Source organism: Sardina pilchardus, chromosome 4 (genome assembly GCF_963854185.1).
Source record: "Sardina pilchardus chromosome 4, fSarPil1.1, whole genome shotgun sequence".
Lineage (NCBI taxonomy): Eukaryota > Metazoa > Chordata > Actinopteri > Clupeiformes > Clupeidae > Sardina > Sardina pilchardus.
In genome coordinates this window covers 23,046,858-23,071,879 of record NC_084997.1, presented here as the reverse complement: position 1 = coordinate 23,071,879, position 25,022 = coordinate 23,046,858, and the positions used below count along the sequence as shown (strand labels likewise).

Sequence of the window (25,022 nt, the reverse complement as noted above, 5' to 3'; positions counted from 1 at the left end):
TTAGCGTTTTCCTCCATAAATTAAACTCTGGACATGTTTAGTTGTTAAATAGATTGCTACATTTGGGTCCTTGTCTAGCACTCCAACCCTTTGAGATCGGGAATCTGATGTGGAACAATAGGCTGATAGGCTAGCGGACTAGAGGAGAATTCAGTCTGGTATAAGGGAGTGTCCCTCTGGGCCATCTGGGCTTCTGCCCAGGTTCGTCAGACATTCCTTCTGTGTAAAAAAGATTTCGAGATTGAAACAGAACTACTGAGACATTAGATTCAAACCAGGTTTTCATCATGGCATTTCATCGCAAATATCAAAGTCATTCTGGTTTATTGCTGTCAAAAACATGATAGGTAGCGGCTGAGAGTAAAGGAAGGGAAAGGGAGCGGCAACTGTGTTGGTAAGATGTTTGACAATGGAGTGGATTTAGCTTAAAACAGAAAACTGATGTAGTAATACAACTGTATAGACACATACTGCCCACAACTACACAGTGTAATAGCCATAGACTAGTAGAAAGTGAAATACATCACTCCCGATTTGGATGGATTGTTTTTGAAATCACGATTCAGCATTATCAGAACACTCTTGAATACTGGCATACTGACACTCCCATCTAAGAAGTTTAAACTGTTAAATCATCAAACTAATTTTCAGATATTTTCATTAATATTTCAGGTCACAGATTCCAATTTGGAAGAATAGTATACAGTATAGCATACAGTAGTCAATTTTGGTTTGCTATTCATAATACATGGTTCAGTACAGAAATCTGATTTAGGAAAGTGGATTGGCATACATGATACCCAGTAAGACCAACTTTCTCCTGCTTTTACCTTGCCCAAATAATATACTTGCTTACGGGATGGTTTTTTTCCCTCAATTACATGTTATTCATGTGTATAGGTTTTAGACTTTATGTTTGCATAATAAACAAAATAAAAAAAAAAACATTGCAAATAAAAATAATATAATAAAATACTACAAAATACTACTACTACGAGTTCAAACTGTGATTTTCAGTCATTTTGGTTCAAATAACTGACATATCTCCAGGGTAGGCTAAATGTTTTATTTGTCTTTATTACTTCTAGTACATCTTACTGTAACATTGGTAAACTACCGTTTATTTTCCAGAAGAAAGGAAGAAAGAAATATTAAACATAAATCCTTTTTTGTACCATGCTGTAAGAAAACGTTGTAATAATGATGACACTTACTAATTACAGTAGCCTAACTACCAAGAGCACAAACAAAGAAGTGCACCTGGATGACTTTTCATCTAATTAGCATTGTGGTATGCTTTGAAAAGGGGGAAATTATGATTGAATATCATAAAGAAACCCTAATGGCAACCTTGTAAGCACATTGATGGATCAGTCACTCTCAGATAATTTCTTTAAATAAAACAACAACAACAACAACAACAACAACAACAGCAAGAAGTGTTATGAGTGCTTGAAAACAGATGCAATATGAGACACTTTCAAGTTCATACCCAACACTACATCTTCTGTGTGCAGCTGGTCAGTGTGGTTCCTGGATTTATATATAGGCTTTATATTTATATAATTGATGTGCATGGCACCCAGGAACTCAGACAAAGCGTAACCATACAGTAGGCTAGGCTGGAGTCTGGAGTTTTTTCTGCCAGTGTTGTGAATTTCAAACTGGTTTTCACAAAATCACGAAAAAATAATAATAATCGTTGGTGCCAATGTCCATTATCACCCTAAAGGATATAGGCTATCTGGAATTCTCATTCTACAGGTATTGTATAGGTTTTTAATTTGAATTCCTTAGACGTTGTATTTACTGCCTAGTCTAATGCCTAGTGTGCAATGTCATAGGCCTGTGCCATGTTTCCTTACTTATGACGTGACCTCTCCTGAACTTCTGGGTCCTGATGTACAATGTCTGGTTTATAGGACCCAGCGGAAAAGGGAAGCCCACGGCGAAAGCAAAGACGAAGGGAGCGCGCAGACTCCTCCTCATCTCCGGTGTCAAACTTGACATCAGCCTCTGAGCCGAGAATGGTAACTTGTGTCGGATTCGAAGCCCTCACATCACTGGCATGCTTCATGGAGTTATGTACCTCGTTTTGCCCTCTGAACTGCCATCATGGATTGCAAACCCTTAATACTTTTTTTGTTTCTCTGCTTGTTTATTAGCCGCGCAGAACTCAGCATTCACCCTTCCAATGAAGGTAAGGATACGTTCGGAAGTAGAGATTCTGAGAGATGAAATTGCGGTAGTTAGAATAAATGGCACGCCGTGGCTCCTTTTGAGATTAGGATTGTAGAATGATTCTGTCGGAGAAGATGTAGCTGTAGCCGTAGTCAACGGGACGGTTAACACCAGACGTTTGGATTCATATTTCAAATTTTTAATAGGCTTTGTGAGAACTGCCATGTGGTTCTTTCTGATGCAAAATGTGAGAGGAATTGGTGACTGATTTACTGTTCACGACTCTCGTTAAAGCATCCAAATGAATAAACACCTATGCTTGGCTGATAAATTAAAGCGAACACTTTGTCAATCCGACTTTAAAAGAGCAATGAGCGATTGGCGGCCCCACTTGATCGTTACTGTTGTGACAACATAATCACGGCTCTCTAAATAAATAGCTTGTGCTTTCTGAAAAAGTGAAACGATGTGCATGTCGGGCTACGGAACAATCACTTCATATTTAAGATGAAATGTGGACGACATCCTCGCTCTTGGCTGTTTGCTCCTGTCGTATAGCTTTTATAATGCCTTATACAGTATAGCATAAACACGCAAGTCGTCACTTTAAAAAATCAAACCTTTGTCAGTTTCATATTGATTAATTTATTAATTACCATCTGGCTGTAAGAGTGTTTATATTAACGTAGAAACTGAAAGTAACAACATCGGAGTGTAAACAGTTGCATGCAGCCCTATCCGCGTGCTGGCTCACAAGTGCCAAGTCAAGTGCTGCGCGAAGTTGGCACTTGCTATTAACACAAATGTTTGGCTCAGATATTCTTCTATGATATTACTGGTTTTAGTCCTGTATTGTGCCTACACAACTTAAACACACACACACACACACACACACACACACACACACACACACACACACACACACACACACACACACACACACACATTACACACACACAGGGAGAGAGAGAGAGAGAGTCGCGCGCGCAACACAAGTTTTTACGAGACACCTTCCATTAGTTGGTTATGTTGGCCCCTTAATATAGCCTAAATACAATTCCTATTTATCCTTTGCAGCAAAAATTGGTTGCCATCATTTTCACTGTTTAAAAAGTATTAAAACAACGAATGTTGCGTTGATTGTAAACCTAAGGCGATAGGATGATAGCCTAAAATCAGGTTACAGTATTTCAAACTCAGAAACAAAAGTGTCAAATGATGAATCACGATAAATAAACTACCCCGCTAGTTTGTCAGCACTAGTAGGATTATTATCTGGACTTTAAAACAAGAGTTAATAGGACTTATGACCACATAATTTAGCCTACCAGCACGCGAGGACTCAAAGACAGAATAGTAGGCCTACACGTATTATGCGTTTAATAGAATTGAGAACTGAATACTTAGCGACCTTCTCTTACTTATGGACATTTAGCATGAGAAAGTTTCGATAGACCGTTCCTTTTGGCAGGAAAAGTTGCTCAGTATTCGTAGCTCAGATGACATGGTATCCAGAATACTTCCAGTCGATTCACTTTTCTGTGGCCTTCTTATGATTTTAGCTTTTATACATAGGCCTATAGCTTTCATATGATCTACATTGAGTGCCTGTTTCTTTATGTACATTTCGTCAGAAGGCTATCATATGGCTTTCTTCTCTTTATAATGTAGATTGGGGCAATCGTATCAGAAGTTTTGATATCTGTCTTAAATTGAATAATTTCAAAACGCCTTATTTAATCAGTGACTATAGGCTACAGTACTCTACCTATCTGCTCGTCTCAGTTTTATGTGGATTTAACACATCGTGTAATGAGAAATAACACCTCTAAATGTTGACCAATTTTTATAGACTCTTAAGGTTTGACATGGATGGTCCATTGTACAGGCTGGACAAATTATCTAGCCTTTGGTAGGGGGTGGCCGACGCACACACTCCTAGACTCAGAAAAGACGAGCATTTCTTTCGTTGCGTTTCCCACTGATATTAGGCCGCATTGTGATTGACTGTAATGCTTTTTCTTCGAGGAAAGTATGTAGTCTATCAGGGTGAATGATTCACCAGTGAGTGTCAGTATCGAGCCACATGGCTTTGAAATTCGACCGAACCCAATTGAACTGAAAAGAAAATAAGAAAGGAATGATTGACTTTTTCTGCCATATCATGTCATTGAAAAAGCCACTGATAGTCAGGCCGCACTGACTGACAGAGTTCAAGATGCAGTAGAGTGTTGTGTACTGTAAATGTAGACGACAGCAGAAGAAAGTTAAGGAATAAATCGGCTATTTATCAAATACAACAACTACAAAGTAAAACAAAAACATGGCCTACCTGAATGGCAATTGATTGAAATGTGTGTTGGTATTAAAGTCTAGTATATTGCTTCCTTCAAAGTTTCATCTGTACAAATAGGCTTCACGAGAAGGCTACTCTTCAGGAAATCTTGACAGCATGCAGGCTGTGTTTGATAAAATGGTTTTCTATCACGGCCGTAGCTAGATATCAAAGCGCAACAACAATAGCCTACAGCCGCGTGGGTAGACCTAATTCCAAAACTGGCCATTTGTATGTGACGCTACTTTTGCCACTTCAACATTTTAATAGTAGGCTATGGGCCTGAAAGATGGCTGACCAAAGGGCACCCCTTAAAATATGTCCGTTTAAAAAAAGAGCTTTAGGCTATCTGCTCCTCATCGAAATGTAAAACAAAGGAATTGGCCTAAATAATGTCATAGTCTACAGCCGAATAACCCTACAATAAACTCATCCACTGAACCGAGTTCAGGCCCAGGCACAACCAGCACATTTTAAGCTAATGCAGATGTTAAAAGCTTATAATGAAACACTGCCTTGATCCAATCAAATACACATTTCTTCCATTTATTTATGCAGTCCAAGAACAAGACGTCGTAGGAGAGCGCAGCCTAACATTCGCCTTCGATTCACCTTTCATGTTATTGTATTAAGCCTATTAGCGATCTTGAATGGTGAACTAGGGAAATGTATGTATTGTTAAAGGTCACATGGCTGATTATCAATAACCTGTAGCCTACACAAATGAAACATAGCCTACAGAGTTGCTGAGGTCACCACCTTGTAAAGCATAAAAACATATAGATAATAATAATAATGTGTTTTGTTGGATTTTTCCCCCAGACCCATAGTTTAACTTTTACCCACTCAGCTATCCAGCCGACGCACTTGGCGCATTTGTTTTCTTAACGTGTAGCCTATGTGAACAGCCGGCTAGGCCTATAATTTAGATATTTCCTACTATGTTTTATTTTAGAACAGTCCTCTAAGCTGTATTGGTTGGCTCTTCAAAGCAACAACAACAACAACAGCAACAGCAACAACAAAATGCCTTAAAAAAGCAACATGACAGATATGTCAGCATAGATGAAAAGCGCACTAGCCTCTATTAGGATTAGGATTTTGTTTATTGTGTTGGCATATTTACAATTTTTTGTATTATACTGCTTTGTGAATGTTCACAGTTAGTTATGATAATTGAAAATATAATTTAATCACTGAATACATTATCTAAATAAAACTATTTGGATACATAGTTAAGATTGTCAAATACATGAAGCACCCCTTGGCTATTGTACATTTTATTTTCAAACTGGAGAAAGAACACCCACTTGAATTATTTTCCAATGTATAAGCAACACAAGGAAAATGGAAAGTGTTTTTGTCTTCTTTCAAACAGGGCAGTGAATGTTGTGTTTAATAGGGAAAATGTCATTCACTTAGCAGGCTTTTTGTTGAACTTCAGATACCTTTATGATAACTTGCATTTTGAGTCAGTATATTTCACTAGTTTTGTTTTTATCTCAAATATTAGTCAGATTACCAACCATAGCCTACTTTGAGAACCATACAAGTCTGTGTTTAACAGTTACAGTAATATTCAACATCTCCCTGGGATTTGGATATTGCCTATAGTAAGAAAGGGGTTAAATTAGTGGTGTGATACAGAAAACTGGTCATGAAGCTCTGCAACCATGTCCACAACAATGCATATTTACATGTGGTGCCAGCCACCAACACGTAGACAATGTATGGAGCTGCCTGGCATCCTGCTAGGGAAATTAACATTTTTTCAGAGCTATGGCACCTGGGATTGCTAATAACTTGTGTAGACTATGTATCTTGAGGTCTGTTGTGGTGTAGCAGGCCATCAGAAAGGCCAGCCCTACTCGGTGCTGGCTAGCGAAGACTGATGGTAGAGGGGCTGTGAGCTTTGGAGACAGGGTTAGCAGAAGCTATAGCTTCAGACACAGCAAGACTGAACTGAATAATTCATGGCCTGTAGTTTAATACTTCATTGCCACCACTGTAGGTGCAGCCAGTTAGAGTTGTACCCTTGCATATGAATTTTTCTTTTTTACATTTCTGTGTATTTTTGCCCTTTTAATCCTCTGCTATGTAATTGTCAGTTTAGTTGACCATTTATTGATTCGAAATGTGTAATATCATCCTTGATTTGTGTGTTGTAATGGAGTGTCTAGTGACATTCAGAATGCAGTATAGATTGAACATACCGATCTGCCATCATAGCCTACTTTCTTTAATACATCTGTATGATGATCACCGCACGTTTATGCATAATTATATCTATAAACACCAACCACAGAGATTTTGAGATTTTATTTTTTTTGATGTCAAATGTTAGTTGTTAGGCTGTCTGAGAGATCTTGACTAAATACACTGTCAATACACATGTCATTGGTTCAGTTGTGCCAGTCAAGGGCCTCAGCCACGCTTTATATTCAGGGCCATTCACTTGGTAATGCTGAGGAGAAATATGGAGTTGTTCTCATGATGATACTGTATGTTCATTAAGCAATGGCATGCTGATGGGTTGAGCAAAAATATTGCTAGCTTAGCAACTATTGCCAAAAGTTTATGGTTAATTTCACTGAACATTTTTTCAAAAAATCTTAAAATGCATTTTACGTAGATACATTTTTTACATGACTAATATGCTCATCACATCAGTAGGGGTAAGACCAAATATTGAGTATCAAAATATCGTAGCAACAGATGCTTGTGATGTGTTATCAATACGCTGATGCAAAATATAAATATTTTTACTGAAACATAGTAGTAAACAGAAAATGGATTTATCCACCAATTGGACTTGCTAGTCACTACTTTATGAGTCTGTGGTTGCGCTTCAATGAAGCTAAATGGGCAATGAGGGAGAAACTGACAGGGAGAAATGGCATACAATGCAAAAACAATACTTTGTTGTATAGTACCTAATACATCATTCTGGATTTTTTTAGTGGGATGTTCAAATATAGCTTAGTTGGTGTATGTGATACCATCATTATCATGGGCATTGTGGCTGTATGTGTCATGACTTACAATGTTGCTCTGTTACCCACTCTTGCTCATCAGTTGACCCAAGGATTTCTAATATTTCCCAGTCAGAGTGAGTTGATGAAGGTCCTCTGTTTATTCAGCCAAGTCAGTGGGTTGGCTGAGCCAGCGATAGGGGAAGGTCTGGTGTATAGCATGAGGGATCAGCGTATAGTCTCCGAAACGCGCTCCCCGAATCTTCCTCTGCTTGTCTCCAGAATCCTTTTCAAAATAATCTCCTGACCCTACTGTGAGTCTCACACTCACACTTGAGACTCTTTTAATGAAGCCAGGCCTCACTCCTCGGTCTTCAGGCTCATGGACTCAAGGGGGGGTCTGGGGTCTGTTTCCACATGAGTCTGCAGATTTTCATATCTTAATTCAGATAGAGATTTAATTAACTACCTGGGAGGATGAAGGTCATCCGAAACTGTGAACGGTACCACATATCATGTACTGTATAGGAACTCTTTGGGAGCAGAAGAGTTTTGTCATATCCGTTATCTGTGTCCTGGTCATGTTTTTATTCAAATATTGTTTTTTAACATTTCTAAGGGGATGATAAAAAACAACAACATAATAATAATAATAATAATAATAATAATAATAGTAATAATAATAATAATCCTTTTTTGCAGTGATGATTCAACTTCTACATGTTGTATTTTTTAATGTAAAGTTTAGTTGCATTTCTCACTGCAGCTGATATAGTTCGATGAAGGTGCCTCATGTCAATGAAATGAAACAATGGCTGTTGGTGCAGGAATGATTTATCAGCAAGATTGATGCCCATGGGTTTGTCTGTGGTTGCAATCCTAGATTAGTGTGTCTCTCTCGTATTGATTTCCCTGTTTTACCTCATGTTATTTGTTCTCAGAGATGGGCATTGAGGTTGCAATTAATAATTGTTCTTACCGTATAGAATTGTGCGTTTGTGAGCGTAGCTGGGAAGGGTTTGCTAGCCGGTCTGCCCTCACTGTGGCAGAAACTTTCACTGTTATTTCCTGCTGCCTCTTACAGCTGGAGAATTTGCTTCACCAATATAGCCATCTAATTTTCTGCTCTCAAATTCCCCCGGTCGGCTCAATTTGAGACGTTTGCCCGGCTCATTGAGAAAGTTAAATTGGAACCAATGGAGCTGGATGCGAACTGCTATTATCTGACAGAAGCAGATAGCTTTATTACAGTTAATAGAAATCAGTCTACTGTATATGCACTGCCAGCTGGCGGCTTCTCAGGTACAGCCCATTTTTTTAGAGCAGATTTTGTCCTGAAGTTTGTTTATGGTTTCCCCCATCCTGCTTATTGTGAAATAGAAATGTGTATAGACCACCACCATTTTCACCATTCTTTTAGTTTTAAGACAGTTTCCAGTTTCCCATCCAATGTATTTGATATTTAGTTTGTAATGACTGTTTGTTTACATTTGTTAAATTGCTAATATTACTGATTCATATCCTTGGATATGTTTTAATCCCATTGTTTTAGCTAGTATATAGCTATATTTTGTCATAGCACAAAGTTGAATAAGGGTGTAATTGTGTACGCTTCAGCCGTGTGTTTTAGATTTGGCTAAAATGCCATTCAGTTCTCTGCACTTTCTATTGGGTGGCGTCTGTGTGGTGGCAGGTTGTTGTCAGTGGGGTAGAGGCCAGTGTTCCACATGTCACATGTGATTATGAGTTTACTGTACCCCCATTAAAGCCTTTGTTCTCTTCTCTGGCACATAAGGTGCAGTCCAGCCAAGGCAGGGATGCATGTTGTATTCTTTGGACTCATAAATATTTGATATATCATTAGTACACCCTCGCGTTTTCTTTCCAAATGGAAATTAAAATAGAATATTCTAAAAGGCATGGTCAGCAGTTCAGATTTGGACTTGCATTTTCCATTCCATTTTCCATACATTTTCCTAATGTAGTTTTGCTTGGATTCTGTGCATATTTTCATATTTGCTCATACCTTATAAACACATGTTTTACATTTGATGTGATTGACCATCTCAGAAGGAAAACTGTGGCGTAGTATTTCAGTAGCTAATCGGCCCATTGTTGGAAAAAGTATTGGGTTTCATTTGGATGGCTCTTGTCATACAATGGGAACCGTTTGCGGAATCCTTTGCCTTGTGTCAGATACCTATCAGTGCAATAACACACTTACAAAGGAGTCGATAGGACAGATATCGACATGAGAGACACCACCCACTGGTCAAGTTTAAAGCAGCGCTGGAGCTGTGAGGAGGGGAATAATGGGTCTCCCGTGTAGCGGACTCTTCACAGCGCTCCACACAATCTCTGCCCCGGCCGTGACTCTGGGCTTTGATACGGCCCGATAGAGGATGAGCTGCCTCCACAAAGGGACGAGCCGTCCACTGTTTGTTTGATTTTGTGGAGTCATGGCAGTGTTGCAGCTGTGCAAATACCCAGTTGATCAGAACTGTGCGCATCTCTTATGGGAGAGTGGAGGGTGGGGGGGGGGCTAATTGAGGCTAACAAGCAATGGAGACTCATTTGTCGTTCTTCTTCTCTTCCCCCTCTTTCTTTTTTTTCCAGTGAACCTACTGGACTCTAAAGCAAGTCAAGGGGAACTGGGATGGATTTCTTACCCATCGCATGGAGTGAGTATTGACAAGGGGATTAATCCCCAGCTTTTGAAATATGTTACGTGGGTTTTAAGATCCTAAATGTCCCGGCCCTTATAACATGATCAAGATGATGATATAATGATATGGGGGCTGTTGATGATACTGTGTGTGCTGTAAGAGTCATTTTAAAAGAACCATTTCCAGAATTGTAGTAGAAAATGCAGATTTGTAGTAGAAAAACAGAACAAAACAGCAGGGAAACAGTAAGAAATACTCCCCTAAGGCCTGTACAGTAACAAGTCTCTTGACTAATTTATCCTTGTTGTCAGAGACCCAAGGTCATAACTTCCGGTAATGACCATGTTTATTTGTTCAACAATGAAAGTACTGGCCTCCTGGGCTCCTCAAATTAAACCTTTTTCAAAACTTTATTAAGTGTTAAAATGACTTGTTGGCAGTTGCTGAAGGTAATCCAGTAATTTGTTCCATAAAGCTGCCAAACCTGGTTTCCCTTCGCTCTTTTTATAGTTGGCATTGTAAAAAATAGAGAGGAGAGAAAAGGAGAGACACAGGGAGAGAAAACAGAAATAGCCTTTTGGTTTGAATGTAATGGATAATGCTTATATTTGCTTGTACTTTAAAAGTAAGTAGGCCTGTGTCATAGACTGGGCGCTTGAATAGCCGTCACTGTCAGATAATATGCTGTGCGGAACCAAAGAAAAGTGAGCTCAACCTGAATGAAGAATCACATTAAGCCAACAGCAATGGCCTCTAGATGTCAAAACTCCCATTGTTGAAACCGTTAAAAGCGTGTGGGGGATGATCAGATGGATGGTGAATTTCCTACGGCCTTTTCCTAACTGATCTCAGACCATTATGAAAGCGCCTGGCCTCAAAAATGATTTCTAATAATGTAGCCGTACACTGCTGACACTAAAGGATGGCATCCCGGGCCTTCTGCGGGTGTAAGCACAAATCGCTCCGGTTAAAGCAAATTAAGAGCTAAGCCCGTCGGACGCTCCTCGATGTGCGTCCGCCTGCCCAGATAAACTGCAGCAGATATAAATCGGGTCGTGTGCAGACAGCACTTTAAACACACCACCCTGTTTATTATGGCCTCCCCAAATTGCATCAGGGCTTCGGTCTGGGATTCATTACCCCCCCCAGCAACTGGATTACTGTGTGTTTGCTTCGTGATTACCCCCGTCGTCCGTCTGAACAATCGCATCAGCAGGCCTCCGCTCTCCCTCCTGCCGCCGCGCTGGAGGTCCAAGTCATTTCCGCGAGCTGCTGCCGCTCCTGGCTGAGTCGGGAGAGAGAGGATGTAGATTGGGGAACTTGATTAGGAATTGCAGATTAGGATTTAGAAACACTTCATCATAAGGATGCATCAGGAATGCTAATGCTGCTTGCTTCACCTACTGTAGAGATGACAGTGTGCCAGCGAGGGCCTGTTTGTTTGTCTCAGGCTCTTGGCTTCTGCTGTAGGCGCTCACGTCCATTTTAAAAATGCGTCCAAAAAGAAGAAGAGGACATTACATTACATTACATTACATTTACATTTGCCTGACGCTTTTTAACCAAAGCGACTTACAACATGGTAAAAAAAACCCAGAAAAACATTTTTAAGACCTTAAGAGCAATTCTAGCAACACTTTGGGCCTTTCCCCCTGTGCACAGTTCAGACTCTTGAGCAACAAATCTTTGACAAGAAATCTGTAAGCGAATGTCACGCTGTAAGAAAAATGAGAAATGATTGAACACATTTGGCAGTGTGGAGAGGTTGGATGATTTGACGTGAGCGTTGCATCAATTCAAAGCCAAAAAGAAATTCCACTTTGTTCACTGGTTCTCATGACTTACTGTATAAAGAGAAAACTGTATTTCCTTTCAATTTTGTACAGTGTTTGAAATACCGAGAAATTCTCTAATTTGTTGGAAGCAGTTAAAACTGGGTGCTCCAAAATATCCAGTCTGAAGCTGAAGTTTAATACAGTGAGACAAATTAAACCGGGAACAGAAAATATCATATTCCTCTTTGTAATTATGCAGTACAATGATCATAGTTTTGGAGAGATGATTATTAAGTGTTTTACTTTCCAGAATGAAAACTGAACGGTCTCCAACTGTACAAAAGTGCAAAGAACCACCCCCGCCCTCCCAATCAGAGATGAATGCCCAGTGTGCGAGTGGGGAGTTGAATAAAAGTTTGCCTGTGTGTGTTATGGGCGTGCTGTCATAAACCTGCGCTGAAAAGCCATTGATGGATATGCGGCAGTTGTCACTGACCAAGCACAGGAAATCTTATCTGGAGAGGCCTGAGGTCCTGGCCTTGGTGTGGGGACTCCTGTGCTGTCTGTAGGACTGTCAGCAGACAGTCAAAAAAACCTCAGGTTCATTCCGTCCACAGCTTTTCTTACATTACATTAAATAATTAACCATTAATTAAAAATTAAAATAAAATGTACCTTTTATAAGCGATAACCGCCATAGCAACTTCCTAGTTTTGGGTAGAAAGCTGCCCTCCCCCCTCCGAAATCGAAACGCAAAAGAGCTATTAAGCTACAGGAATTCAGAGATCTTTTTGTACAGACTGCTGTCCGAACATTACCTCTGCATATCACAGTTACTGTATGTACTTTTTCGCAAAAGATGCATATTTATTATTGCACTTGTCAACCAGAGGAGGACCCTGAGAACAAATGTTGTTAAGGGTGCTTAATATTGGATGTTTGGAACATATATGTAACTAATATATTTATAAGATAGATAAAAAAAAATAGACCTAAAAACATCACTATGTCAAAACAACATAGTATAAATCTGGACTTTAGCTATGTGAGGTTGGGTCACTTGAGACCTGAACTTTGACCTTGTTCACAGGTGTGACCCCAGACCTCTCTGACTGCTGCTCTCAATGTCTGAATGTCGTTATATATCAATTAGGGTGTGAGTGAACTTGGCCAAGGGTTCAAACTCACTTGTTTCTGGGGGGGGGGGGGGGGGGGACGACGACGACGACCTCCTAGCCGTCCACTTGCCAGTATGACTCTTGCCAGTATGACTCCTTTTCTGTGTGCCTACACATGCTCGCCTGTTAAAGAACACTCCTCAAGCGCCCTTGGTGAAAAGCTGCGTAATAGAGTCCCATGAACCAGATCCATAATTAACTCTGACCTCAAATGATATAAACATTTCCAACGAGATTAGATGTTAGTGTATCTGGTGCTGTATGCATATATATATGTATCCTGGAGTTACGCATGTGACACCAGCAAAAAGGCCACGGTAAATGTCAGTCCTTTTTAACTAACACACACAAGTGCAATTGTAACACGAGAGAGGGGAGGATTATAATTTTATTACATATCTCTGTGAAACATAAGCTCTCCTTGACTTTGTCCGGCAGTACCAGGGAATCTATTAGTTGAAAGTATTTACCATTTGGCCAGTCTTCACAGTGAGAGTACGCAGGGAGTTGGTCAACCGAGCGCAGGCCGAATGGGCCAACTGCTGATTTCGGCGTTGCTTTGCTCTGTGTGTAGCTTAAAGAGGCTTACAAATTGAAAAATTGTATTGAAGCAAAATGCTTCAATCAGTCTTTCAAATGTTCGAATTGCACAATAGACATGCAACACATTTTTTTGTGTGCACAATTCACTATTTTGAGACTTGTTTCGGGTTTCACTGTTTCGAGACTTTGTCAGTGGTCTTTGGAAAATATTGAGGTGACATGAAAAATCAAGAGAAGCAGCGCCATTATAAAGCAAAGCTTTTTTTTCACACGGGTGTAAAGGTGGAGGGGACTTTGCCATAATGATGTCATCTATGGCACAGGACAACTCATGAAATACTCTAGTCTCCAGTGTAAGGTCCATACATCCATATATGACATTTCATTTATTTTGGCAGTAGTGGTTTAAGTACAGTCATTGACTGCAATATGATCATGTTCTGCTGCTAGCGCACCTGGATTTCATTTGCGACATCAGCTACTCTTGAAAACCAAGCTGGCAAGTACCTAATATTATGACAGTAATGTAGACAAATCATCACATATATTTTGACATGTATTTTCCAGTATGGAAAAATAACTCATGCACATAAGCAAATTTACATTACTACTTAATTTGGACAACATACCAGACTTCACGCTTCATGTGAACTTGAGTCATACTTGATATTAGTATGGGTCATTGCGGCCATGGCCAAGCCCCCACAAAAAGTGGGTTAGAAGTCTGCACCAAAATACAATCCTACTGACACTCTAATTAGGCTTCCATATGGATCTCTGCTGCAGATAAAATGAATACCTGGCTCCATACCGGATAATCAGAGTTGGAATGTGGTGAATATTCCTTCCAACAAAATAATAGAGGTCACTGAAATGGATAAGGCCTGATCTCAAATCTAGTTTTTAAAGAATCGTGTATGAAAGTGAGTGATTAAAGGCAGGGACACAACCAATATGAAATCCCACGGCCCCTTGAATCATTTACTCCTTGGACTCCTTGGAGCCCTAGCATATTTTTTTCCTGGTCTGCCAACGGTGATAATTGCATTCTTCCACATTTATAGAGAATAAAAGCCCATTAAGCTGTGAAGAAATAATAATTATAAAAAAAACAGAATAGAACAAAGAAATAAAAATCAAAGCAAACACATTTCTGAGAGAAAATCACATAGTAGTGTTCTCTTTCTTGGGTGTTTCATTTATGAAGGCCACAACTGAAGTATAAATACGGCGGCCATTCCTCAGTGTGGGGGCACACTGGCCCTGTGTGGTAATGAACATCTCACAGCCACTTAAGAGGGACTGTTTCACTCAGCTAAAGGCTTTTATAAACTATGGGGTGAGGGGGAGCCAGACGCTTTCTCTATCATTGTAATAGAAAACACAGACGCTCAGTTCATCATTTATAACCACTTTGTATACGTTAAGCCTGAAAGCTTCATGATTCTGGCCCTGGTACAATGTGACTTGGACACAGTGTATGACAAACCACTCTGCCTTCACACAAGCATAACTCAAGCTCCTCTTACAATAGAGACATTTTTGTGTGGCTCACCTCATTTGTTTTATAGCACATCTATCATGATGGCTGACCAAAAGGAAAATTAATTTGAATCAATTGATTTCTATGAAATGTGTACTAAAATTAATCTACTTTTTGCATTTTTCTTTTGAAATATGTAGGGCCTACCGTGTATTAAAATATTTGTGTGTAGAACTACAAATGAATTCCGCGCACAATGGTTGTAATGGAAGGTGGATGACATTTAAAGTACTCAAATATTAAGGAAAAACAGATAAGGTCTTGGTTAGGAATAGGACAAAATATTGATATGGCAATATATTGTATAGCTTCTTTTTGCGGTATGTTATCAATACACTGGCACCAAATATCAATATTCTTTGCTAAAATATTAAATTCTACAATTCATATTCTAAATAGATTCATCACCCATTATATTGAGTATTGCAGAATTGCTGTTTCTTGACATTATTGTTATTGTGGGCAAATACAGTATTGATTCAGGAGTTACTCAGGTACTCTGTGATTCCCACTCCTAGTCTTGGTAGATCAGGATTTACCTATAATGCTAACATGCACTGTACATACAGAACCAACCCATTTGAAAGGTTATTAGATGTTAAGTCTGTTACACTTGTGAAATGTCCCTTTCACCTTGTTTGCACTAGTGTAGTTCATAAGTTACTATGATTAATTATCAAAACATTATAGTTAAATGTCCCTTCTGTATGAGAGGAGTTCACAGTTCATAGTTTTTAATATAATGCACACATGCATCTTTTTGTGAGATCTCTTTCCTACAAAACGCTTTCATTTAATGATAAACTTAAGCACCCTGCAGTAAAGTTCTATACTTCATTTTTCTTTTATGCTATAAGTCATGTGAATTCAACTCTCTACTCTTCTCTCTCTTTCTCTTTTTCTCAGTGGGAAGAGATCAGTGGAGTGGATGAGCACTACACACCAATACGCACTTTCCAAGTATGCAACGTCATGGAGTACAGCCAAAACAACTGGTTGAGGACCAACTGGATCCCACGCAACTCTGCCCAAAAAATCTATGTGGAGCTCAAGTTCACCCTCAGAGATTGCAACAGTATCCCGATGGTCCTCGGGACCTGCAAAGAAACCTTCAACCTCCATTACCTGGAGACGGACGAGGACCAAGGGTCCAAATTCAGGGAACACCAGTTTTCCAAGATCGACACTATCGCGGCCGACGAGAGCTTCACGCAGATGGACCTAGGGGATCGCATCCTCAAACTCAACACGGAGGTGCGGGAGGTGGGACCGGTCACGAAGAAAGGCTTCTATTTGGCCTTTCAAGACGTGGGGGCTTGCGTCGCACTGGTTTCCGTGCGCGTGTACTTTAAAAAATGCCCGTTCACGGTGCGAAATCTCGCCATGTTTCCCGACACCGTGCCCATGGACTCCCAGTCGTTGGTGGAGGTCAGGGGCTCGTGTGTGAACAACTCGCGAGAGGAGGACCCGCCCAAAATGTACTGCAGCACCGAGGGGGAGTGGCTGGTGCCCATTGGGAAATGTCTGTGTGACATTGGCTTCGAAGACCGGGGGGCAGCCTGTCAAGGTATTGACATACAGTATAATGTTTGTACTGCCTCTCTCTCTCTCTCCTCTCTTTCACTGTCTGTCTGTTTCTCTCTCTCTCTCTCTCTCTCTCTCTCTCTCTCTCTCACACACACATACACACACACACACACACACACATACCCCCTCTGTTTCTGTTTTTGTTTATCTATAATAACTGTCTCTTAGTTTTCTTACATTATTTAATTTCCCTTCTATCTTGCCATTTCATTGCCTGTAACTTTTTCAGTCCCCCTGCTCTCTCTGCCTCCTTCTATTTGGATTGCTATTTGCTCTGTTTTTTTCCCACATATCATTTCATTTCACAGATCATTTTCTCCGTTTTATCAGCATAATGTTCTGGCACCATCCTTCATGTGAGAATTAAATGTGCAGCACAATTTCTCCTTCATGTGACGTTGTTGATTTTCATATTTACTATCCATTCAAAATGAGCAACCTTTCAGACACAGTAGATGTCATGTTAAATTGGCGCTTCATTTTAAAGAGAGCTACCTTGGGAAAGGCTGATAGGAGAATTATGTTGTGATCTGTGATAAATCCAGCATTCCTCTAATCTGACTATTTTAGTTGTATAGACAATCTTACCAGAAGAAATGACTATAGATTGTGTAGTTGTCTGTGTGTACTGGTGTGTATATGATAGACAGTCAATGGCAGACTGTGAGTTATAAGTCTTTTTGCCAGACAAGACTTTGAGTCTATTACTTGGTATCTGTGTTGGGCTACTGTTCTTTTGGAAGCTTGACAAGGTAGCTGTTTCAACAATCTGGAATTCAGCTATGCGTGCTCTATGTCTGTTTGCCAAAATAGCTGGACTTTCCGAATGTCTTCTTGTCCCTTGTGCTTTTGAAAATAATGTGAAAACAGAAATGTAACATTCTGTGTTTGGACGAGTTGATATATTTGCTGTTTATGTTTGCGAAGTTTGAGTGAAATATTTGTTTGACTTTTGTGTGTGTGTGTGTGTGTGTGTGTGTGTGTGCGTGTGCGCGTGCGCGTGTGTGTGTGCGTCTGTCCGTCTGAGGCTATGAGAGAAGTAGAGGAGTGGTTCTGAGCACTGATAATAAATTGGCTGGCAGCTGGCTTTCAGGGAGCCTCGCCTCAGCCTGTGGTATTATTTGAGCTAAGCCATCTCCCGAGAGAGCTCACCACAGCTCATAAAGTGTGCAATGTCCCCCCACTCCGCTCCGACTTGCTCAAGAGATGTTTGGGGATTTCAGAATGTTGCATTGAGTTCTGAGGAACATTTTCTGGACGTGGACGTATTTCTGATTGGCGTCAGCCCCTTCACTGTGAATAGAAAGGCCTTACATTAAGGTTATAGCTGTGGAATTGAATATGCTGAACAGCTGCAATAATGGCTGGTTCGGATCAAGGGAGATGTATGAAACTAAATGCTGTGTTAATAACAATAACCATATATTTGGTTCTATTCACTCCTAATGGCCTCTTAGTGGTTGAGTAGTGACGAGGAGCTGGATGAGCAAATGGTCAATAGCATTACAGTAGATGGTGTGTTACAGATACAGTATGTGCTGGTAACAGGCTGAATGCAGGTGACCTGAGAGATGGTGGAGAATGAGTGAGAGTAAGATGATGGTCTCTGACTATCGCGATAGACTTTCAAATAGTAGCATCAAACTAATTGAATATGAATGTCTGATGTAAGTAAATAAGCTGTTATGGGAGTCTTGTCCACTTGACAGGAGAACATGCATACAGACAGAGAGCCCTTCTTTGATACACTGCTTTCTGATTTTTTTTTCTTTCCAAAAGAATGCTGTGTAGGCACTTTAAAGACGTACATTTACCAAGGTGCATGTTTACATCAGAAGAACTTTACATAAGATATATGTAATTTTTGCCCTTTCCCCTCTAACAGTATGAGTAGAATAAAATGTGACTTCAGCCAAAAGTGTCTTTCACTGAAACGGAATACAAATGCTGATGCCTGGAGCCTGACCATACATTTCAAACAGCTCTGCATGGTCATGCATTTTTCCAGACATCGTTTTTTTTTTTTCATTGTGTGGTTTGGCTTGAAACAAACAGGATTGTTGCAGCTGAAGGTGACTGGCTTGCGCAATTTATCAATCCAGATTGAGAGCTTGTGTGGCATATTTGGCATCTGTAGGCCTTCTTGCAAAAGCAAGACTTTGTTTTAAGTGCACAGTAATGATATGGAACGAAATGAGTGTGACATGCTGAATGACTGATTGATTGAAAGACTGATTCTATCAGGGAGGTAAAAGCGTGGCACCATCGTTAAGATTGCCCCGTCAGGAAGATGGCCGAGACAGACTGCCGAAAGACACATCAGTGTTTCAGATTTGCGTGGCATCGCTGTGTTAGCATGTTTGTGTGAAAGTTTGGACGTATTTGACAATCTCTTATTAGTTTCGGGGCAGGCTAATGGAGGCTAATAAGGGCTTATGTTACCAGCACAGGACAGCTGCACCTTCACTTCCAAAGCCTGCAAGTGCATAAAGAAAGGGCTTGTCTGGGATATCTCTCTGCAGCCTCGCAGTGTTAACAGATTGATCGCTGCAGTGGAGATTAAGATATTCAGAGGCATTCAGAGGTGTGCTTCACAAACCCACTTTTGTCACTCTGGTTGTTAATCTATGTCTTGGTTGGCTGTGACACTGCTGGGTGGGGAGGCTGAGTGCCTCTTGTGAATATTTCATAGAGCAGAGACACATACTGTTTCCTGCTTGATGCTGTCAGCGTGTGTGCACTATGTGAGCCTAAATTACTCATACTGGCGCGGTTTGAAGACTTATGTTTGGTGTATGGAAGAGTAGCTTAAATTCTCGCCATTTACAGGCTGTGGAAGGGTATTTGAAAGGAGCAGCAGGTCACGGCACCTCTTTGCTTTGCTTTTACAGCTTTGGCGTCTTTGAAGAAAAGTCTTCCACTGTTGGTGTACGCTCAAGTGTATGTGTGTGTGTGAGTGTGTTTGTGCGTGTGTGTATTTGTGTTTATACAAACTAATTATATTCTTGTGTAAAACTTGCCAACAGAATGAATGTTCCAGTGTGGAAACATGTGCTCTGTGTTACAAGGCAGATAAAACATGGAATGCCTCATTATGTGTAAACATGGCCAGTTTAGAGATTTAGAGCGGGTAGGAAACCCAATAAAGACAAAAGATACCCATAGATAAATTGAAGGTCACATTAATTAGGCCCCTCAGCTTCAGCAAAGATGTTAGAATCAGGAGGAGGTAAGTCTTAACTGGATTTTATACTCGTCAATGTTTCCAGCGGGAGACCTACGAAGGCGGCACAACAAGTAGAGAATTCACCTTTTGTTGATCTTGAACTCTCTCAATTCTCTCCAGCTTTCATTGCAACTGTGTGTTCAACACCAGTACTCTCAATGAAAACTCTTGGCTCAAATAAAGCCTGTATCTATCATCCTAACAGAATGAAGCAGGTGAACTATCTGCAATCTGTGTGAAATTCCTTAAACCATAATTTGATCTTAACACAACAAATAAAAAAGCCCTAAACGAGCCGGATGTCTGTCTGTTTGCCGGCCTTCCCATGTTCACAGCTGCCACGGATCTCCTTTGAGAGCGGCAATGGTTTACATTCCTGCAGGATTTACCAGGATATACAATCCGTGCGCCTGCTATCCCTGATTAGTTATCAGATCTTATTAATGCCGTTGAAGAGAGTGCAACGGGTCAGTTTAACAAGCCACTAAATACTTTTGGTTTGAAAACTGCTTGACTGAAGGTTGACTGTGATACAGAGTGACACTGAGAATTTGTGTTTTTAGAGACATTTGAGCACCGATAGGCTAATACGATGCCTCTACTTGTGACTATCCAGGTTTAGTGTCCACATTTGCATTTGCTGCTCCCTTTGAGTTGAGCTAGTGATGTTTTTTTGCTTTGATGATGCTTTGTCCAGTGGAAAAAAATACAGCAAAAAAAGAGAGAAAGAAATACAGCTTTTTTCTATTATTTGAGGAAAATAAGTGCATCAGAGAGTCTGTGAAATTATTTTGGGGAAAGTTTGTCCATTCTTTTCTTGCTTTTGAAAGCATGTTTTGAGATAATAAGTGTGTGCAGCGTGAGCTCTATAGCGTGTGGGCTCACCCGGGTGTGTGTGTGTGTGTGTGTGGGGGGGGGGGGGGGTTGCGTGCCGTGGTTTGTTTGAGGCCACGCAGGACTCCTCATTAATTTCCGTACTCTTGATTGCCAAGGCTGTAGCTCCCTTAAGAATGCAAAGTTAGGTTAGTGTGTGCTCGAACACAGCACACACAATTAACTGGCTCACTATAATCAAAATAAGGCCTCACATCCGCTCAGACCCTCCCATGTTTTTCAAGCTCACTAGCATGAACATTTGTCAAGTATTCATCCTGGCATGTTTGCATTTGGTCTGAATTATATTTAACTGCAATACGCTTCGGGTTTTTTTGTTGTGTTGCATCTATGGAAAACAATGTAATTTCCATACGCCGTTTGGATCTGCTTTTGTATGAGGTGGCTTCAATGTTTTATCATTTTTTATGATTTAGCGTGATGACTCTAGACGGGGATCGTAAGAGGGCTTGCGTGACTCTGTCAGATCACATGCTGTGTGCTCTCAGTTCATCTCTGCCCCGAAGTCTCTGCGGTTTACACTTTATTCTCATGCACACATTTACTGACCATTCATCCTACTCCATGTCTATGGCCCTACTGGTATCTATACACTGTACACTGAATACACGCATTACACTGAGCTTTTTCAGAGTACAGAGCTTGTTGCCCACAAGAGAATTGTTTTTAGGCTTGATAATGCTCATTTCCAGAGTGTTCCAGAGTCAAGATCTTTGAAAACGCAACCCTTGTGTTACTGTGTGGAGTGGACAGGTGAAACATTAACTTTTTGAAACTGATGATTACACCAACCAAACTTTATCCAAAGCCACATTCGAGCCACATTTTGCTGACGTTGAAAACTATTTATGGGATTCATCTTGTCAATGCTTGGCAGCTTAGGTTGTAGCCTACAAAAAAATATGATTTTAAATTGGCAACAGTGTTTTCTCTCGTTTTTGCAAGTGGATGTGGATGAGCTCTCAAATCCGTGCGGACTTGAATCGTTCTGAAACACAAAGGCTTTCCAAACACTACGGGGGACCTGCCTGGCCTGTCAGATCATTGCAACTCTTTGCCACGGCAAATGTAGTACTGTATATGCTCTGTCTTTTTTCTCGCTGGAGCAACAAGATGTTTCAAGTCATCTGTGCACTGCTGTGTCTGTGAGAATAAATATGGGCTTCTACGGTTTTATGAGCGCAATTAGAACAGCGTTGCTAACTTGCTATCCTATCTAAAGTGTGAAAGACTGAGGGGGTGCCTGTAATAACAAGTTAGCGCCCTTTTCAGGCGCTATTTCTTCACATAACGTTCGCCTGATGCTGGAACATAGAGTGATACATTGCACTCCTCTGACTTATGCATATTATGCATATTATTAGGGAAAAGTGTGAGTTTGTATGTATGAATGAACCCAGTGGGATATATAGGGCCCATCTGCTTTGTGCTGCAAATGTTCCACCTTTTTGAAAGCAGGCTTTATTCCTGGTGTAATGAAATGCAGAGAGATGGACACAGAGAAGAAACTTGCACCACAATCGGTTGAAGCTGAAGCGAAAGGCTGAAGTGAGGGAAGTGCAGTGAACTAATAGTTGAAAGGGTAGTTTTATTATATACCTGTAGCAGTGTGAAATATATTTCCAGATAGAAACTGCTCGCCTTATTCACTTTGACAAAACTCCCCTGCCTCACCTGTTTGTTGGTAAAAAAGAAAAAGCTTAAAAAAAGCTCAAGTTCTTTTCAAGAGCAGCTCTGAAGAGCATGTCCTTGATGTCCTCCCCTTTAGGAACAAGAGGCCAGTGTGTTGTAGTGTGCCATCATTTACAATGACAGTGTGTCTGACCCACTAAAATAGCAAGAGAGGAAGGAGGGCTGGGAAAAAAGGAGGAGAAAAGACGTTGCCTCAGAAGTTAGCCGCTTTTAATGCAGACGGTGCGTAGAGCTGGATAGGAGTTTTCTGTAAGCTCTCTGATGCTGCCTCTCAGTCTTACTCTCCCTCTCTCTCCCTCTCTCCCTCTTTCTCTCTCCCTCTCTTTCTCTCTCTCTCCCTCTTCCTCTTTCTCCCTCTCTCCCCTTTCTCTCTCCCTCCCTCTTTCTTTCTCTCCCCTCTCCCTCTCTCCTTCCCTCTCTAGCTTTCTCCCCTCTCTCTTACCCTCTCTTTCTCCCTCTCTCTTTCCCTCTCTCCCTCTCTCTCTCCCTCTTTAAGCCTCCCTCTGTCATAGCCAGTCTCCAGTGACCCATGAGTGTTGTGTTGGCTGGCATTTAGCCCCAATCAGTGAGGAGACATAGCGAGGGTGAGGGAGAGTTTGTGTGCCATGGGTGAGTACAGCCACCATTCTTGGGCTTGATTCATCTCTTAGTCACTGCACTCTCTCACATGCAATTTCCAGTCTGTCGGAGTCCTCTATACTTGCTAGTCACGAAGGGGTCCGTGTCCTGAGGATCTGACATTAGGGATACAGTGTTTGGACTTTGCAGCTCAGCTCTGTGTATGGGAAGTGTTCAACACCTTTTTTTTAGGACCAAATACCCACTCACCTCTCATCTGGCTGGCTTTGTTCTTGAGAGAGCTGTAATTGTCAAGTTTGCTCTGGGCCTTTCATGCTGGAATTATCGTTCATAAACTTGGGGTCAGCTCCCAGATGGAAGCCATTAGAGTAGCACTGACTCACTGCATTTGGTTTTTCAATTGAAATGTGCGGACACTCGCTCCTCGTGTATTTTCTCTTGCCATTTTCCACCAAATATTTGACCCCCGAAGCATTTTCCGTCATAAAGTCAAAGACCTGACATTTTCCACCGGCAGATTAGAATGAATGAACATCTCTGAGATTATTTCTTTCTCGTCTTGCATCATAACAAAACCACAAATGATGGGTCTGAATGGTCATGTTAGCTATACGGATACATGGCATGGTCCAACCAAGTTTCTGCAAAATGGATTAAAGTTCAGAATCGGTGTAGATTCCTCATCCATTGCAGATGATGTACCTGTAATTTGTGTATAGAGCATATTAGAGAGGCTCTTTGTATGGGCGTTATTCTGCTTTTTCTACATTTGTCAGTTTTTAATGGTGGTGGCTATTGCCAGAGTCTAGTCATGTGATTGGATTGTTCACTGTCTCATCCTAGGAGACACATGACTCCAGTCGGCCGACAAATTCAAGCTTATTTGATTTTATTGGGCGACTTGAAATCCACAGGGGTTGCGGAAATTGCGATTCTTGTTCCCTTTCACATCAGAGATTGTTGGCACGATGTGATTGGCTGATTCGCTCCAGTTGTTCAAAACAATCGGCCTAGTGATCAAGGTTAGGATTTTGTAGTGTGATTTCTGTGTAGCAATAATGTTTTATTATGTAAGGGAAAAGTCATAGTTTAGTGTAATGTTATTGTAGTTTTGCTTTTATGTGGAGAAGTTATTTTTTGCCACACTTTTCTGCATGTGTTTTTACCCAAGTCGACACCCACATATGTATTTAACGTTTTAAAATCTCATCGCTCTACTTAGTATAACAAATGAAATGAAATGGGAGAAACCCTGAAAGCAATAAGACTGTTTCCATTCAAAATCAGTTGTGGGTAATGTTGTGGGAAAGGAGCAGTCTAAATAACACTGAGTTGAAAAAGCACTGCAATTTAATTGAGCTGCCACTCCCAAAATCCTGACCAAAGAATTAATTGCTATAAAGCACAAACGTGACCAAACAATATCCAGACAATACAAGCCTTTCTGCCTGCCTTTCCAAGCATTCTCAATCACTGGGTCTTTTGAAGAGCCAAAAGCTGTTTGCTTTCTCTTTCTCTATAAACTCACCTTCCAAAGTGGACAGGAGGGACAGAGAGAGAGAGAGAGGGAAAGAGAGAGAGAGAGAGAGAGAGAGAGAGAGAGAGAGAGAGAGAGGGGGGGGGGGAAGAGAGGGAGAGGGAGAGAGAGGGAGAGGGAAAGAGAGAGAGAGTTTTCTAACTTCAAAGATGGTAACCACAGGCAGAGGAATGCAGGCCCCAGCGTCCAGATGCAGGCCGTATAGGGGCTGTTTATTTGGGATGGACCCCCGACGGCGGATGGGACACCCAGCCAGGGGGGTGTGTGACTGTGATCGATGAGCGTGTTGCTGGGTTGACAGCAGGACAAGGCCT

At 40.9% G+C, this 25,022-nt stretch overlaps 1 protein-coding gene across 1 annotated transcript in view; it reads left to right on the top strand.

Annotated features, from left to right (window-relative positions):
- Positions 1-2,074: 2,074 nt before the first annotated feature.
- The window catches only part of epha3 (eph receptor A3), an 85,648-nt gene continuing 62,700 nt past the window's right edge, over positions 2,075-25,022 (top strand). The window contains exons 1-3 of the mRNA XM_062534661.1: positions 2,075-2,200; positions 10,105-10,169; positions 16,100-16,760. Of these exons, the coding sequence (XP_062390645.1) occupies positions 2,116-2,200; positions 10,105-10,169; positions 16,100-16,760 (811 nt within the window). The 5' untranslated portion in view covers positions 2,075-2,115. The remainder of the gene's footprint in view (positions 2,201-10,104; positions 10,170-16,099; positions 16,761-25,022) is intronic.